Source organism: Pseudophryne corroboree, chromosome 8 (assembly GCF_028390025.1).
Source record: "Pseudophryne corroboree isolate aPseCor3 chromosome 8, aPseCor3.hap2, whole genome shotgun sequence".
NCBI lineage: Eukaryota > Metazoa > Chordata > Amphibia > Anura > Myobatrachidae > Pseudophryne > Pseudophryne corroboree.
Genome location: NC_086451.1, coordinates 62,751,878 through 62,769,687, shown reverse-complemented (window position 1 = coordinate 62,769,687; position 17,810 = coordinate 62,751,878). Strand labels below are relative to the sequence as shown.

Here is a 17,810-nt window from a genome sequence, read left to right as displayed (position 1 = left end):
TCTTGACCTGGCGCAATACCTGTCCAGTTTTTTGTTCAGGCGGGACGCCATCATGTCCACCTTTGGTCTTTCCCAACGGTTCACAATCATGTGGAATACTTCCCGATGAAGTCCCCACTCTCCCGGGTGGAGGTCGTGCCTGCTGAGGAAGTCTGCTTCCCAGTTGTCCACTCCCGGAATGAACACTGCTGACAGTGCTATCACATGATTTTTCGCCCAGCGAAGAATCCTTGCAGTTTCTGCCATTGCCCTCCTGCTTCTTGTGCCGCCCTGTCTGTTTACGTGGGCGACTGCCGTGATGTTGTCCCACTGGATCAATACCGGCTGACCTTGAAGCAGAGGTCTTGCTAAGCTGAGAACATTGTAAATTGCCCTTAGCTCCAGTATATTTATGTGGAGAGAAGTCTCCAGACTTGATCACACTCCCTGGAAATTTTTTCCCTGTGTGACTGCTCCCCAGCCTCTCAGGCTGGCATCCGTGGTCACCAGGACCCAGTCCTGAATGCCGAATCTGCGGCCCTTTAGTAGATGAGCACTCTGCAGCCACCGCAGAAGAAACACCCTTGTCCTTGGAGACAGGGTTATCCGCTGATGCATCTGAAGATGCGATACGGACCATTTTTCCAGCAGATCCCACTGAAAAGTTCTTGCGTGAAATCTACCGAATGGAATCGCTTCGTAAGAAGCCACCATTTTTCCCAGGACCCTTGTGCAATGATGCACTGACACTTTTCCTGGTTTTAGGAGGTTCCTGACTAGCTCGGATAACTCCCTGGCTTTCTTCTCCGGGAGAAACACCTTTTTCTGGACTGTGTCCAGAATCATCCCTAGGAACAGCAGACGTGTCGTCGGAAACAGCTGCGGTTTTGGAATATTTAGAATCCACCCGTGCTGTCGTAGAACTACTTGAGATAGTGCTACTCCGACCTCCAACTGTTCTCTGGACCTTGCCCCTATCAGGAGATCGTCCATTTTCTTTGAAGAAGAATCATCATTTCGGCCATTACCTTGGTAAGGACCCGGGGTGCCGTGGACAATCCAACCGGCAGCGTCTGAAACTGATAGTGACAGTTCTGTACCACGAACCTGAGGTACCCTTGGTGAGAAGGGCAAATTGGGACATGGAGGTAAGCATCCCTGATGTCCCGGGACACCATATAGTCCCCTTCTTCCTGGTTCGCTATCACTGCTCTGAGTGACTCCATCTTGATTTGAACCTTTGTATGTAAGTGTTCAACTATTTCAGATTTAGAATAGGTCTCACCGAGCTGTCTGGCTTCAGTACCACAATATAGTGTGGAATAATACCCCTTTCCTTGTTGTAGGAGGGGTACTTTGATCATCACCTGCTGGGAATACAACTTGTGAATTGTTTCCACTACTGCCTCCCTGTCGGAGGGAGACGTTGGTAAAGCAGACTTCAGGAACCTGCGAGGGGGAGACGTCTCGAATCTCCAATCTGTACCCCTGGGATACTACTTGTAGGATCCAGGGGTCCACCTGCGAGTGAGCCCACTGCGTGCTGAAACTCTTGAGACGACCCCCCCCCCACCGCACCCGAGTCCGCTTGTACGGCCCCAGCGTCATGCTGAGGACTTGGCAGAAGCGGTGGAGGGCTTCTGTTTCTGGGAATGGGCTGCCTGCTGCAGTCTTCTTCCCTTTCCTCTATCCCATGGCAGATATGACTGGCCTTTTGCCCGCTTGCCCTTATGGGGACGAAAGGACTGAGGCTGAAAAGACGTTGTCTTTTTCTCCTTTATACGGCAATACTTCCATGTGCCGTTTGGAATCTGCATCACCTGACCACTGTCGTGTCCATAAACAACTTCTGGCAGATATGGACATCGCACTTACTCTTGATGCCAGAGTGCAAATATCCCTCTGTGCATCTCGCATATATAGAAATGCATCCTTTAAATGCTCTATAGTCAATAAAATACTGTCCCTGTCAAGGGTATCAATATTTTCAGTCAGGGAATCCGACCAAGCCACCCCAGCGCTGCACATCCAGGCTGAGGCGATCGCTGGTCGCAGTATAACACCAGTATGTGTGTATATACTTTTTAGGATATTTTCCAGTCTCCTATCAGCTGGCTCCTTGAGGGCGGCCCTATCTGGAGACGGTACCGCCACTTGTTTTGATAAGCGTGTGAGCGCCTTATCCACCCTAAGGGGTGTTTCCCAACGCGCCCTAACTTCTGGCGGGAAAGGGTATACCGCCAATAATTTTCTATCGGGGGAAACCCACGCATCATCACACACTTCATTTAATTTATCTGATTCAGGAAAAACTACAGGTAGTTTTTTCACACTCCACATAATACCCTTTTTTGTGGTACTTGTAGTATCAGAAATATGTAACACCTCCTTCATTGCCCTTAACAAGTAACGTGTGGCCCTAAAGGAAAATACGTTTGTTTCTTCACCGTCGACACTGGAGTCAGTGTCCGTGTCTGTGTCTGTGTCGACCGACTGAGGTAAAAGGACGTTTTAACGCCCCTGACGGTGTCTTAGACGCCTGGACAGGTACTAATTGGTTTGCCGGCCGTCTCATGTCGTCAACCGACCTTGCAGCGTGTTGACATTATCACGTAATTCCTTAAATAAGCCATCCATTCCGGTGTCGACTCCCTAGAGAGTGACATCACCATTACAGGCAATTGCTCCGCCTCCTCACCAACATCGTCCTCATACATGTCGACACACACATACCGACACACAGCACACACACAGGGAATGCTCTGATAGAGGACAGGACCCCACTAGCCCTTTGGGGAGACAGAGGGAGAGTTTGCCAGCACACACCAAAAACGCTATAATTATACAGGGACAACCTTTATATAAGTGTTTTTCCCTTATAGCATTTTAATATATATAGTCATATCGCCAAATAAGTGCCCCCCCTCTCTGTTTTAACCCTGTTTCTGTAGTGCAGTGCAGGGGAGAGCCTGGGAGCCTTCCCACCAGCATTTCTGTGAGGGAAAATGGCGCTGTGTGCTGAGGAGAATAGGCCCCGCCCCCTTTTCGGCGGGCTTCTTCTCCCGTTTTTCTGAGACCTGGCAGGGGTTAAATACATCCATATAGCCCCCAGGGGCTATATGTGATGTATTTTTAGCCAGAATAAGGTACTATCATTGCTGCCCAGGGCGCCCCCCCCAGCGCCCTGCACCCTCAGTGACCGTTGCTATGAAGTGTGCTGACAACAATGGCGCACAGCTGCAGTGCTGTGCGCTACCTTATGAAGACTGAAAAGTCTTCTGCCGCCGGTTTCTGGACCTCTTCACTTTTCGGCATCTGCAAGGGGGTCGGCGGCGCGGCTCCGGGACGAACCCCAGGGTGAGACCTGTGTTCCGACTCCCTCTGGAGCTAATGGTGTCCAGTAGCCTAAGAAGCCAATCCATCCTGCACGCAGGTGAGTTCACTTCTCTCCCCTAAGTCCCTCGATGCAGTGAGCCTGTTGCCAGCAGGACTCACTGAAAATAAAAAACCTAACAAAACTTTTACTCTAAGCAGCTCTTTAGGAGAGCCACCTAGATTGCACCCTTCTCGGCCGGGCACAAAAATCTAACTGAGGCTTGGAGGAGGGTCATAGGGGGAGGAGCCAGTGCACACCACCTGATCCTAAAGCTTTTACTTTTGTGCCCTGTCTCCTGCGGAGCCGCTATTCCCCATGGTCCTGACGGAGTCCCCAGCATCCACTAGGACGTCAGAGAAACAGGACTTGTATGTGGTGCCACGCCCACCATTATAACTAGCACACAGTATTATATACTGTAGGGACGCGTGAGGCTACATAGCTGATTTTGATGGTGTATAAAAACTGTACCATATTAAAATTTCATAATATTACACACACACTCCAATGGGCCCACCTACACGTGTCCTGTGAGCAGAGAACATGCAGAAACCAATCAGGGATCACAAACTCTGGTCATAAAACCCAGAGGGGAATACCACAGGACAGAGTTGTCGCCTCCACACATTTGTTAGAGAGGCACCATTTGCATCATCGGAGCCCTCGTACGTATTAGGTGGCATACTATTGCATATCTACATGGTCGAGTCACGTTATTATGACCACCTCCTACATTTACTGTGGGTAGCCCATGAAGTATGTCATGTGTCGTGTGCAGGCTTAGTGGATATATAAGGTGTGCGATAGGCCGTCTGCACACAAATCACTGGTTGCAGCCATGGGTGAAGGAGGCGATTTATCAGAGTAGTAAAAAGGGATAATTATCGGCTTTCAGGCCAAGGGTGGCAGTATTTCTGAAACAGCGCAGTTCGCGAACTGTTCGCATGCTGCTGTGGTGAAGGTGTCTCGTGACTGGACAAATGTCACCATTGCAAATAACAGATATGTGAACTGCGGAGCACCACGTGCCACTGATGTGAGAGGGGAATGTCGGCTGCGAAGGTACGTGAGGGCCAACCGACATGCTACAGTGGAACAGCTCACCATCAAAATGAACCTGGAGGCTACCAGACAGGTGTCTAATATGACAGTTCCGCTCGTCTAGCTGCTGTACGTGCTGCACACGGTGGTTACTCTGGCTATTAGCTTGCGGTCATAATAATGTGACTTGACCATGTATATGGGATGGGAACAATTGTTCCCACCCAGGGGGAGAATTATCTACACTTGAAGAGAGATAAATACCATCCAATCATCCACTATCATGTTACAGACTGTGTTTGAAAAATGACAGAAGCGGATTGGTTTGTACTTTCTCTCTCTCCAAGTTTGATAAATCTAACCCAGACACTGATAAGATATGAACAAGATTTATCAAAAACGATGGGTTCTGTGTACTTAGCCTCGGTGAGAGATAAAGTGGACAGAGATAAACTACCAACCAACTAGCTCCTGTCCTTTTTCAAACACAGCCTGTAACATGGCAGTTAGGATCAGATTGGCTGATACTTTACCTCTCTCCAATGCTCAGTATACAGACCCATTAGGTTCACTAATACAGTAACGACCATAGTTCACCCTTAAGGGGGGTACTCACGGGAGAGATGTGTGTGCTGGGCGATCTTAACACAGACCGCTCAGCACACATCTCTCACCCCGCTCAGCACAGCGCGATGTGCTGAGCGAGGGGGAAAGCCGACGGGGGGCCGCTCACTTCACACAACGGTGAAGTGAGCGACCCGCTAGATTGAGCCTGCATGCAGGCTCAATCTAGCATCGGCGATAGCGATGCGCGGGGCCGCGCATCGCTATCGCTGGAGGGCATACACACGGCAGATCCGTGCTTAAAATCTAAGCAATCTAGCAAGATTGCTTAGATTTTAAGCACGGATCTCCCCGTGTGTACCCCCCTTTACACTTAGGAAAGATATACAAGTGAAACTAATGAACCGAAATCTAAACACACTGACATCCAATGCATTTAACTTTACTGCTCCGATGAAGGGAAACTACAAGACGCAGAAAGAGGTTTGCTGCCAGGGCACACAGAGACCTGCATTACAAAAGGTTCTCTATCTCCTGCTCCAATGACTAATTAACTTACAGAAATGGTTCTCCAATCGCCTTCCAGAAAATTGCGCAGAGGGGTGAGGAAGTTGATGGAGGAAGAGTGGATGAAGTCTCGTTCTGCGACCCCTAAACGCTTCTGAGTCTCTCCAACCTTGATGAGTGTTTGCCCTGGGAGTGAAGAGGGAGCGATAGAGAATTAAATAGGTTGGACAGGGGAGACATAGCTGCTTTGCTGTATGCAGAATCGGATTAAAAACCAGCCGAGCGCACACAAAGAGAGCAAAACACAATTAAGGCAAGGACACAGCCTGCCCACAGGCTGCAATTACAGCCTCACCATTCATATCAGCCAAACACTGAAAGCCAAGAACTAAATTGGCAACAAATAGGACGTAAGCAGAAGAGTACATCTGGGAAATGTGCCTCCTGCATATATGGTGGGGAACGTATAAGAGGAATTTATTTTACATCGGTGTCTGCTAAAGGTCTTCCAAGCAACTGCTCAATGGAGGAACATAGCAACAAATTGTATAGAACAGAGCAACAAATTGTATAGGGATTTAGGAGTAAAACTTCAAACATGTTCCAGTGGACAGTTCCGTGGTGCTGAAAGTCAGGGCTCACCAGTCATATACAGCGTTTAGAAAAGGACAACGGAGCATAAATAATTTCATTTTTTTAAAAATCAAACCATGAACCTCAAATACTTTTTTCACTGTTAATCTGATATTCCAGTGTAACTCTGTTACAAAAAAAGAAAAAAGAAAAGCAACTACAGTATTTCCTTCCCACTGAAATCCAGGCCACACCTGTTAGGCAGTATCCTAATGAGATCCAATACAGCTCAAACGGGTGTGGTAAAACAGATAGACAAGGTCTAGTTAGACAGTCAATGGATAGACACTACATGTCAGACAGTCAAAAGGTTGACATCAAAAAAGTAGACCAAGTCAAAAGGTCGACACTTTTTCTTTTTTTTTGCATTTTTGAGTTATGTGTGGATAGTTTTGTCATTTGGGACCCCTAATTGTAGAAAGGCATCTGCTCGCCACAAGATTTATAACCAACTCTAAGCAGACATGGATGGAGAAGGTATAAAAAAAAAAAAAAAAAATTCCAAACACATGTAAAAAAAAACAAAAAACCAACAACTACCCGTGTCTACCTTTTTTCACATGGACTATTTTCATGTCGACCTTTAGACCCCGTCGCCCTAATGTCTGTCTAACATATGGTGTCTATCCAATGACTGTCTAACTAGACACTATCTATCATCCGGATACCGCCTCAAACAGGTGGCATCGGAGTTCCTTGTTACACTTTTTGTAGTTCTCTTTAAAATAGTCCTTTGTGACTTTATATACAGTATTGTTATTAGTTTTATGCCACATGTACTGTATTGTTTTTTTCAATAAAAATGTATTGAGTTATCGCAGTCAGTTAAGCTACTGGGACACCCGCCTTATCCATAGATATAATACCAATACACATAGCATTCCTACAGAGCCAGTGAGTCCATCTGGTAGTCACACCCTGCTGGTTCAGGCAGAGAAGCACCTCCCATCCCGGGAATCGCTTACAGAGGGGTGAGAGAGTATGATGGACAGCTAATTAAGACTAATGTTTCATTATCATTTTTGTTATTGTGTTCAATGTTATACAGCCTTTGGGAAATATTAATGCTAAATAGCTGCTTTACCGCCTACTTACTGTATATTATGATAGTGCTATAAAAAAACAAAAAACATCCACGAGTGTACTAACTCATGGACACAAATTAACATTAAAAAAAAACCAAAACTTTATTATACATGTTTATAAAGCACTAAACCTATCAAGGTGAATCCAAAATCCATGAGAACACAGACCTGCAACTGAGGGTCATCGATGTGGCATTTGATACCAGACACTTCCATGGATATTCGTTTAGCCCACAAAGTGGTCACTATTAGCCAGCGAGGGCCGCCTACCGCCAAGTGGTGGCATAATTATCTTCATCCCGCCTTTTGAAATGCTGAACGGAGGCGCTTGGCCAGAAACTAAACCATTTCCGCCGCTAAAATCTGAATTCAAATTTGAGGGGTTATTACTGTTAGCAAACCAAAAAAAGCACGCAACTGGGCAAAACCATGTGCACTGCAGGTGGGGCAGATGTAACCTGTGCAGAGAGAGTTAGATTTGGGCGGGTGATATTGTTTCTGTGCAGGGTAAATTCTGGCTGCTTTATTTTTACACTGCAATTTAGATTTCAGTTTGAACACACCCCACACAAATCTAACTCTCTCTGCACATGTTACATCTGCCCCACCTGCAGTGCAACATGGTTTTTGTCCATTAGTGTGCTTTTTTTGGTTTGCTGACAAACCTGAATAAGGCTTTTTATTGACTATGGGTTTTTTTATTCATATATTTCTATTCCATAGGTTACAGACAAATAATCTCACCACTGGGTGTATCAGTTTTTTCATTAGGCTCTAAGCAAAGACCTAGATCATGCTGCCCTCTTGCAGAGTTATCACATTACTCACCATAAGGGGAGCTTGGTCCAAAGTCATTGGCTGCTTCAGTCATGTACTGACCCAGTAACTCTCCATTCGTGACTCGAGAAGGAATCTTTCTGTCCAACTTCTCATATAAAAACTCTTCTACACGAGCGCCTACAGAACAGAGAACGTCACACTGTTATGTCTTACCAGAAAGGTTTTATCCAACGTTCCCCATTGTGGGTGGAACCCTGCATCCTGCTCATTTACTCACTGGGATTGGGCTGCAAGAGGACCTCAGTCTGGCGCAGAATTTTCTCTGTCCAATTCTTAGTACTGTCAGCTCTGGACAAGAGGTTCTCAAAGTGCGCATCCAACTCTGTCTTCTCTGCTTGGCCCAATTTCTCCTCTGTAAACTGAAAAAAAATAAGACGTCCGTCATTTATACAGATAATCATGCTGGCTATTTAATTAGTTCTACAATGAATAAGTGCAATCTGGGAACTGGGTTAATGAGGCACTAGTAAATAAAAGCTGGATAATGATATAGATCCCTGGCCAAAACCAATACCGATGTATTAGAAGACCTTACCCCATGGGTGGATGGGTATGTGTTACTGGCGGCCAGGATCTCGGCAGTCAGCATCAATGCGGGCGGGGGGCTGCAAGCTCAACAAAGCCCCTTGCTACGCTCGCCACAGGTTCTATTCCCACTCTATGGGTGCCGTGGACCCCCACGAGTGGGTATAGTCTCTTTTAGTAGTCATGCCGACTGTCGGGATTATCAGTGTTCGGGATGCAGGGGGAGGTATTGTGACAGGTGGTCTCCTGACCGCCAGTCACATGACTACATCCCATTACGCTCTACCACCAGCTCATGTTTTCAGGATATATGTCTGTGCAAGCAAGTAGTACTGACTGGTCCAAGTCACCTGTGCATGTTTAAAGAAATCCTGAAAACATGAGCTGTTAAGGATGTGCACAAGAACTGGATTTGGCATTTAGCATTGCAATATCCCTGGATATACATACGTCCAGTATGTGATATATAACTTCAGGCATCAAACGCCAACTTTCCTTTTAGTTGTAAGCTTGTGATCAGGGTCCACTTACCTTTTAGTATTATCGTTCGTAATAGGGTGCGACACGGGGTGCGCAGCACTATACAACTTGCATATAAAAGTACTTAACACACATAACGTGATAGAATGTGCAAGCAAAAACTACACTGCAATCCAATTAGAGCCCATTTTTTCCTCCCGAAAAATGTCCTGATTTCGGGAGAAAACACACAGGATCCATGAAAAGTTCACGGCCCTATGGGTTTTCACGGCCACAAAGGCGAAAGTAGGGCACTTAGCGGGGATTTTTCTTCGGAACCTCAGTGGGTGCCGGAAAAAATCCCTGATAAGTACCAGAGTCGGGCTCCCTTCGGGGTTAATTGGAAAGCCCCAGGGGGATCAATTAGCCAGCAGTAAAATTACCGCAGGCAAGTTAATTCCCCCCATAGAATTTTGATGGCAGATAAGAACCACTTGGCTCATCTAGTCTACCCTAAACACATGTACACTAGGGTTAATTTTTGTTCGGAGCCAATTAACCTACCAGTATGTTTTTGGATTGTGGGAGGCAGTAAAGCTAACTATTACACCGTATACACTAACGTGTTATGATTTGTGTCACACCCATGTCCCAGATTGTAGAATGTGTGCACTTATTACTTATAGCGAGCCCCCTACAACCCATATATTGGCGCTATAACCCTTTTCCCTCTGCCCATGGCTTCCAGTGGGAAAACATAGCTTCAAAAAGCTACATTTCCCACAGTGAACTGGGGCATATTGTGGAAAACAAAACCCTTTGTTAGAAACAAAGGGTGTTCCTTTGGGACTTAAGGGGGGTACACACGGAGAGATTCGTGCTTAAAATCTAAGCAATCTTGCTAGATTGCTTAGATTTTAAGCACGGATCTGCCGTGTGTATGCCCCCCAGCGATAGCGATGCGCGGCCCCGCGCATCGCTATCGCCGGTGCTAGATTGAGCCTGCATGCAGGCTCAATCTAGCGGGTCGCTCACTTCACCGTTGTGTGAAGTGAGCGGCTCCCCGTCGGCTTTCCCCCTCGCTCAGCACATCGCGCTGTGCAGAGCGGGGAGAGAGATGTGTGCTGAGCGGTCTGTGTTAAGATCGCTCAGCACACATCTCTCCCGTGAGTACCCCCCTTTAAAGGGTTTATTTCTGAATCTGCATTGATAGATTATCTAACCTATCTAGTAGTTATTTGTTTCAGAACAGCAATATTTAGGGTTAGCCACTGGCCTCTGCATGCCCAAAAAATGGGGCCAACACACCCATTTTTAACACTTCTCATGCCCACTGCTTCCCCGCCCCCAAATAACTGCAGCATAATTGACTCAAGTGAAGTACACACTATGCCAGTGATGGCTAACCTTGACACTCCAGCTGTTGTTGAACTACATATCCCAGCATGCCCTGCTACAGTTTTGTTATTTGGCCATGCTAAAACTGATGCAAGGCATGCTGGGATGTGTGGTTCAACAACAGCTGGAGTGTCAAGGTTAGCCATCACTGCACCATGCGATACTGCATATGTATATTAGAGGTCTAGCTAGGAAGAAAAAGTTTTCCATAAATTCATAATAAATCTCATGTAAGAGAATAAATACAATAAAACCTGTAAAAAGGGATGGGGGGGGGGGGGGGGGAGAGAATTGGCCGATTAATATAAATAGGAATTTAATACCTACCGCTAATTCCTTTTCTCGTAGTCCGTAGTGGATACTGGGAAACTGTACTTTAGTACCATGGGGTATAGGTCGGGTCCACTGGAGCCTGGCACTTTAAAACCTTTAGTGTGTGTATGTGTGTGTTGGCTCCTCCCCTCTATGCCCCTCCTACCAGACTCAGTCTAGGAAACTGTGCCCGAGGAGACGGACATATCACGAGAGAAGGAATAATACAACAGCGGTGAGGCACTAAACCAACACACAACCATAAACGAAAAGGAGGGCGCTAACCAGAACAGAGGATAGCAACACCAACCTAACCAGGAAATCAAAAGCTATCTCAACAACATAAGGGGACCGCAATGGCGGTCCAACCAAACACATACTCAGGTAAGCAGGAATCGAAGCACTGAGGCGGGCGCCCAGTATCCACTACGGACTACGAGAAAAGGAATTACCGGTAAGTATTAAATTCCAATTTGCTCTTATGTCCTAGTGGATACTGGGGAACTGTACTTTAGTTCCACGGGGAAGTCCCAAAGCTCCCAAACGGGTGGGAGAGTGCGGAGACCCCTGTAAAACCGCCTGACCAAACTGAAGGTCATCCTTGGCCAAGGTGTCAAATCGACAGAACTTAACAAAAGTGTTCGAACCAGACCAAGTAGCAGCTCAGCACAACTGTAAGGCTGAGACACCCCAGGCAGCCGCCCAGGAAGAGCCCACAGATCTCGTCGAGTGGGCCTGAATAGATGTCGGCAAAGGCAGAGTCACCGAAGTATAGGCTTGTTGAATGGTCAACCTGAGCCAACGAGCAATTGATTGCTTAGAAGCCAGATGACCAATCTTGGTGGCATCATAAAGGACAAACAGGAGCAGTCCGTTTGACATAAACCTTCAGAGCCCTCAGCACATCCAAGGACTCTGGACCAACGGAAGCGTCAGACAACACCGGAACCACAATGGGTTGATTCACGTGAAAAGCCGACTCCACTTTTGGCAAAAACGGAGGTCAATTCCTGAGTTACGCCCTGTCTTCATGAAAAATTAAATAAGCGCTCTTACAGGATAAGACCCCCAATTCAGAGACACGTCTGACAGACGCCAATGCTAGTAACATCACAGTCTTCCAGGTAAGAAATTTAAATTCCACCCTATGTAAGGGTTCAAACCAGTCCGTTTGAAAAAAAGGACAAAACCACATTGAGATCCCACGGAGCCGTGGGAGGTACGAAGGGCGGTTGCATATGAAGAACTCCTTTTAGGAAAGTCTGTACTTCCAGCAACATTGCAAGTTGTTTCTGGAAGAAAAGAGAGCCGAAATCTGCACTTTGATGAAGCCTAAACGTAGGCCCAAATCCACTCCCGCTTGCAGGAAAAGTAGAAAGCGACAAATTCTAAATTCCACGGGAGAAACTTTCCTACTTTCATACTACAAAACATACTTTTTCCAGATACAATGATGTTTTGACGTAACCGTCTTCCTGGCCTGGACCATAGTGGAAATAACCGTGGAGGGAAGACCTTTTCTGGCTAGAATCTCCCTCTCAACTTCCAAGCCGTCAAACGTAGCCACGTTCAGTCTGGATAGACGAACGGACCTTGCTGAAGAAGATCCTTTTGAAGCAGCAGAGGCCTGTAATCCTCCAGAGCCATGGTTAATTGCCAATGGTCTAATTTCCCCGTCGTGGCCAATCCGGAGCAATTAGAATTGCTTGAACGCTTTCCCTTCTTAGTCTTTTTAGAACCCTTGGGGTTAGCGGTAGAGGAGGGAACAGGTACAGAAACTGGTACGTCCATGGTGTCGTCAACGCGTCCACTGCTACAGCCTGCGGATCCCTCGTTCTGGAACAATAACGGCATAGCTTCTTGTTGAGACGAGAAGCCATCAGATCTATCTGCGCACAGCACCACCGGTGAATTAACTGTTCAAACACCTGGGGATGTAGGCTCCATTCTCCTGGATGGAGGTCGTGTCTGCTGAGGAAATCCGCTTCCCAGTTGTCCACTCCTGGAATGAATATGGCCGAGGTGGCCTTTGCGATGGCCTCCGCCCAGAAGAGCATTTTTGACACTTCTCACATCGCCGCCCTGCTTCGTGTTCCCCCTTGTCGATTTATGTACGCCACCGCCGTGGCATTGTCCGATTGAACCTGGATCGCCTGACCCCTCAGGAGATGGGGAGCTTGCAGAAGGGCATTGTAAACTACCCTGAGTTCCAGGATGTTTATCGGCAGAGCAGATTCCTAATTTGACCATGTGCCCCGGAACTGGGCCCCCTGGGTCACTGCCCCCCAACTCCGGAGGCTGGCACCCGTTGTCAGTAGAATCCACGAGTGGATATTGAAATTCCTGCCTTCTACCAGGTGAGGAACTTGTTGCCACCATAATAGAGAAAAGCGGGCTTTCGGAGATAAGGTCACATCCTGATGCATGTGAAGGCGAGACCCTAACCATTTGTCCAGCAGATCCAGCTGAAATGGCCGGGCATGAAACCTGCCGTATTGGATTGCCTCATAAGCAGCTATCATCCTGCCCAGCAAGCGTATGCAAAGATGTATGGATACCTTGCGAGGATGGAGCACTGAGCGGACCATAGCTTGGATAGCCAAGGCCGAAAGAAACACCTTTTGAGACACTGTATCCGGTATCATTCCCAGGAACTGAAGTCGTTGGGCCGGTTCCAGGTGAGATTTCTGAAAATTTAGGATCCACCCATGATCCATAAGTAGGCGAGTCGTCAGATCGATGTTGTGCAGTAGGCGCTCCCTGGACATAGCCTTTATCAGGAGATCGTCCAAGTAGGGGACTATGGGGGTCATTCCGAGTTGTTCGCTCGCTGCCGAATTTCGCTATATTGCGATTAGTCGCTTACTGCGCATGCGCAATGTTCCCAGAGCGCATGCGCTTAGTTATTTTACTCAAAAGTTAGGTATTTTACTCACGGCATTACGAGGATTTTTCTTCGTTCTGGTGATCGGAGTGTGATTGACAGGAAGTGGGTGTTTCTGGGCGGAAACTGGCCATTTTATGGGTGTGTGTGAAAAAACGCTGCCGTTTCTGGGAAAAACGCGGGAGTGGCTGGAGAAACGGGGGAGTGCCTGGGCGAACGCTGGGTGTGTTTGTGACGTCAAACCAGGAACGAAACTGACTGAACTGATTGCAGTGGCAGCGTAAGTGTCGAGCTACTCAGAAACTGCTAAGAAATGTCTATTCGCAATTTTGCGAATCTTTCGTTCACAATTCTGCTAAGCTAAGATACACTCCCAGAGGGCGGCGGCTTAGCGTGTGCAATGCTGCTAAAAGCAGCTAGCGAGCGAACAACTCGGAATGAGGGCCTATGTCGACTCCCATGCGCAGTTGCAGCATCATCTCCACCATGACCTTGGTGAAGACCCTCGCAGCTGTGGATATGCCAAGGGGTAAGGCCTGAAACTGAAAATGGTCGTCCAATATAGCGAACCTGAGGTAAGCCTGATGAGGGGGCCACATGGTAATGTGTAGGTAAGCATCCTTGACATCTAGAGATACCAGGAATTCCCCCTCCTCCAGACCGGACACCACTTCCTGCAGGGTTTCCATCTTGAATTTGAACACCCACAGATACAGGTTTAGAGACTTCAGGTTCAAGATGGGTTGCACAAAACAATCTGGTTTTGGAACGACAAAAAGACTGGAGTAAAAAACCCCTGTTGCGTAATGGAAGAGGCACTGGAACCACCACTCCCGTCTGCAAAAGTTTTTGAATAGTCTCTTGCTAGGTAACTTTTGCTGCGGGTAAAACTGGTAAGCCTAACTTGAAAAAATCTGTGAGGAGGAAGTGCTTGAAATTCCAGCCGGTATCCCTGGGAAATGAGGTCCCTCACCCAAGGATCCCGGCAGGATGAAGACGAGCACCTACCTGAAAGTCACCCTGCTGTTGGGGCCAACCGTCACGCGGAAGGCTTAGTGGCAGGGGTCCCCCTGGTCTGGTCCAAGGATGCAGCAGTTGCAGGTTTACGGGACTTACCACGAGATCTTCTGGGAGTAGTGGAGACCCCCTCGGCCCCTGCCTCTGAACCTTGCCACACGAAACGACTGCAAGGAGGGTCCTGGGTAAGAACATCGAGCAGGTGGTGCAGCCGACGGCAGGTAGGTAGACTTACCGGCCGTTGCCTGTGAGATCCATTTATTTAACTCGTCTCCAAACAAGGCATCACCTGTAAAGGGAAGATTTTCTACACCCTTTTTGGAATCAGCATCCGCTGACCATTGACGTAACCACAGAGCTCTGCATGCCCAAACTGCCATAGCAGTAGTGCGGCCATTTATCTTACACAATTCCTTTATAGCTTCGCTCAAAATTTTCAGCATCCTGTATGTGTTGTAGCAGAGTAATGACCTCATCCTGGGGCAGAGTGTCTAATCCATTAATAATATTATCAGACCACTTGACTACTGCCCTAGATATCCAACCACAAACAATTGTGGGGCACTGTGCTACGCCTGCTGCCGTATATATTGCCGTGAGGGTGGTCTCAATTTTACGGTCAGCAGTGTCTTTTAGGGATATAGCCCCTGGCACCGGCAGTACCAATTTCTTAGACAGCCTGGACACAGACATATCGACTGATTGTGGGGGGTTTCCCACACCTTCCTGTCATCAGCTGGGAGAAGAAATGTAGATAAAAACATCTGAGGAGTTTTGAATTTCTTGTCAGGGTTCACCCATGCCTCCCTTGCCAGGGTGTTTAATTCCTTAGACACAGGAAAGGTGGCTGAGGTCTTGCGTCTAACATTAAAGTACAACTCCTCATCTGGTTCTGCTTCCTGATCGGGTATGTGAAGACCCTCTCTTATAGCATAAATGAGGGCCTCCACCCCGGGGGACAGAGAGCTGTCCTCATCCATATCATCATCATCTACATCAGGCTGGTCAGAATCAGACTGGAGCACCTGTGGCAGTGAGCGCTTATGTGAAACCAACAGAGGGGGCCAAGAAGCCTTTTTGGTATCTGCTGCTTTAGCCATACAATTAATAGACTGTTTTAACACCGGTCTCCTTCTTAGCTGCAGCTAGTTCTGAATTCACATTGTGAATCATGATCTTAAAAGTATCTAGCCAGTCAGGTGCCTGTGAACGGTGTCCCTGTGGAGATACAGAGCACTGTTCACACATGAGGGACCCCACAGAAAAAGGGGTAGAGTTACAAGCAGTACACATAACCATGTCAACAGACATATTGCACACAATGATAATGCAGCGCAAATCCACTGAAAACACCTCCACACAGACCCTAGAGAGCCCCTGGAGTGACACAGAGAAACGGAGACCAGCAGACAAAACACAGCAGCGCAGTGTGTTAAAGTATGTGTATCACCTTACTTATGTGCAGCTGATGTTTGTTTGTTGTTTTTTTTAAAGGGCACCTTCAAACTATTTTAAAAAGACTTCTTGTCCTTTCTGTATTATACTGCTTGACGTAAGGGACAGTATACAAGCAACACAAGAAATAGTTAACGCATTTCAACGGTATAATCAATAAAAGGACAGGGGATGTTAATAAAAAGCAGCTTTATATATCCAGGCCATCGATATAAGCCGTCTTGCTAGAGGTAGGATAGAAGCATTTTAAATGGACATGAGATTGTATTATTAATGTAATGCAGAAGGAAGACATATGGAGCATTACTGTACTAGACCATTACACACTGGCACGGGTCTTGTTACCAGTACCAGAAAGAATTAGCAGCCTATCAGAGAAATACTGCATCACACTAGCTGGTACCGATCCCTACAAGAGAAGTGCCAGCCGCCCACACACAGAATTCTCATTTGTCTGCTCAAGCAGCCAGGATTTTAGGCGGCTTTCCTGCTGCCGTACAGATGAATAATGCAGGTCTGTCTCGAGTACACTGGCAGCTCCTGCTCCCAGGCTTCCAGAAGGGCCCACATCTATTATTCATAGGTGCTAAGGTTTCTAGTGGTCATTTCAAAGAGGGAGCCGCAGAAATTCCTCTGGAGAACTGTGAATTTGGGTTGGGGGTTAAATCCACTAGAGGCATTTTGATAGAGGCTGCTGGACCCAAGTCCCACAAGAATAAACACATATTTATTAATATTATTATTTAATACTACTATTATTATTGTTGTGGGTTTTTTTTACGTCAATGTGTTCAGGATATAATAGTGCCATGTATAATAGGACTGCATTCTCTTACCTGTAAATATTATTACATTACCGAACAAGTGCCACTAGATGTCATAAAGTTCATGCCATCTGCCACAATTAAGATCGTATGCGCGTGGCAAAATCAGACAAGATTGCGAAGTCCGCCCTTGGGGAAGTTCTTGCGGTAGGAAGATGAACGCATACACAGGCTGATCAGTGGTCATCTTCCTACCACACATTCCTACATACTTCAGTAGAACCATTAACAGGCATTGTAATCGTTGTGTGATCACATGCTTATACGTTGGGCCAATTGTGCGTGTGTGCGCCTTACTTTTCCGCATTACCTATAAACTGTCTGAATTCCAATTTAATTGATTCCCCTCTACTATATAGAACAATGACCTATTCACAGATGAATTTGCACAATATAACTGCCTCTATGTGCAATTCCCAGTACAAGTTCTCCATGCTTGTTTTTCTATCATAAAAGCACAAGTATTCACCTATAGCTACAAGCAGATATAATATTTGTAGTAGCTCATATACTCTTTACATGCTTTTATTATGCATATTATATATATATATATATATATATATATATATATATATATATATATATATATATATATATATACATATATATACACACACATACATACATACAAACACACACACCACAAAAAAAGTTGGGACTCCGAAGCATCACCAAAAAGCACAGTATGGTCTTATAATGTCTGTCTATATGGTAGCCATCATGGTACCACTTAGGGCAGGCATTCCCAACCTCGGTCCTCAAGGCACACTAAGGGGCCCTATACACTAGCCGATCCGCCGCCGAGCTGCCCGACGGCGGATACGGCCGACGAGCGACCCGGCGGCGGGGGGGCAGTGACGGGGGGAGTGAAGTTTCTTCACTCCCCCCGTCACGCGGCTGCATTGAAGTGC

At 46.8% G+C, this 17,810-nt stretch overlaps 1 protein-coding gene across 8 annotated transcripts in view; it reads right to left on the bottom strand.

Moving 5' to 3' along the window:
- SH3GLB2 (SH3 domain containing GRB2 like, endophilin B2) overlaps positions 1 to 17,810 on the bottom strand; it is a 130,856-nt gene that overhangs the window by 80,310 nt on the left and 32,736 nt on the right. For all 8 annotated transcript variants that reach the window (XM_063936493.1, XM_063936495.1, XM_063936492.1 and 5 more), the window contains exons 2-4: positions 8,243 to 8,384; positions 8,014 to 8,142; positions 5,520 to 5,653 (exon numbers count right to left, since the gene is read on the bottom strand). In XM_063936493.1, the coding sequence (XP_063792563.1) occupies positions 5,520 to 5,653; positions 8,014 to 8,142; positions 8,243 to 8,384 (405 nt within the window). The remainder of the gene's footprint in view (positions 1 to 5,519; positions 5,654 to 8,013; positions 8,143 to 8,242; positions 8,385 to 17,810) is intronic.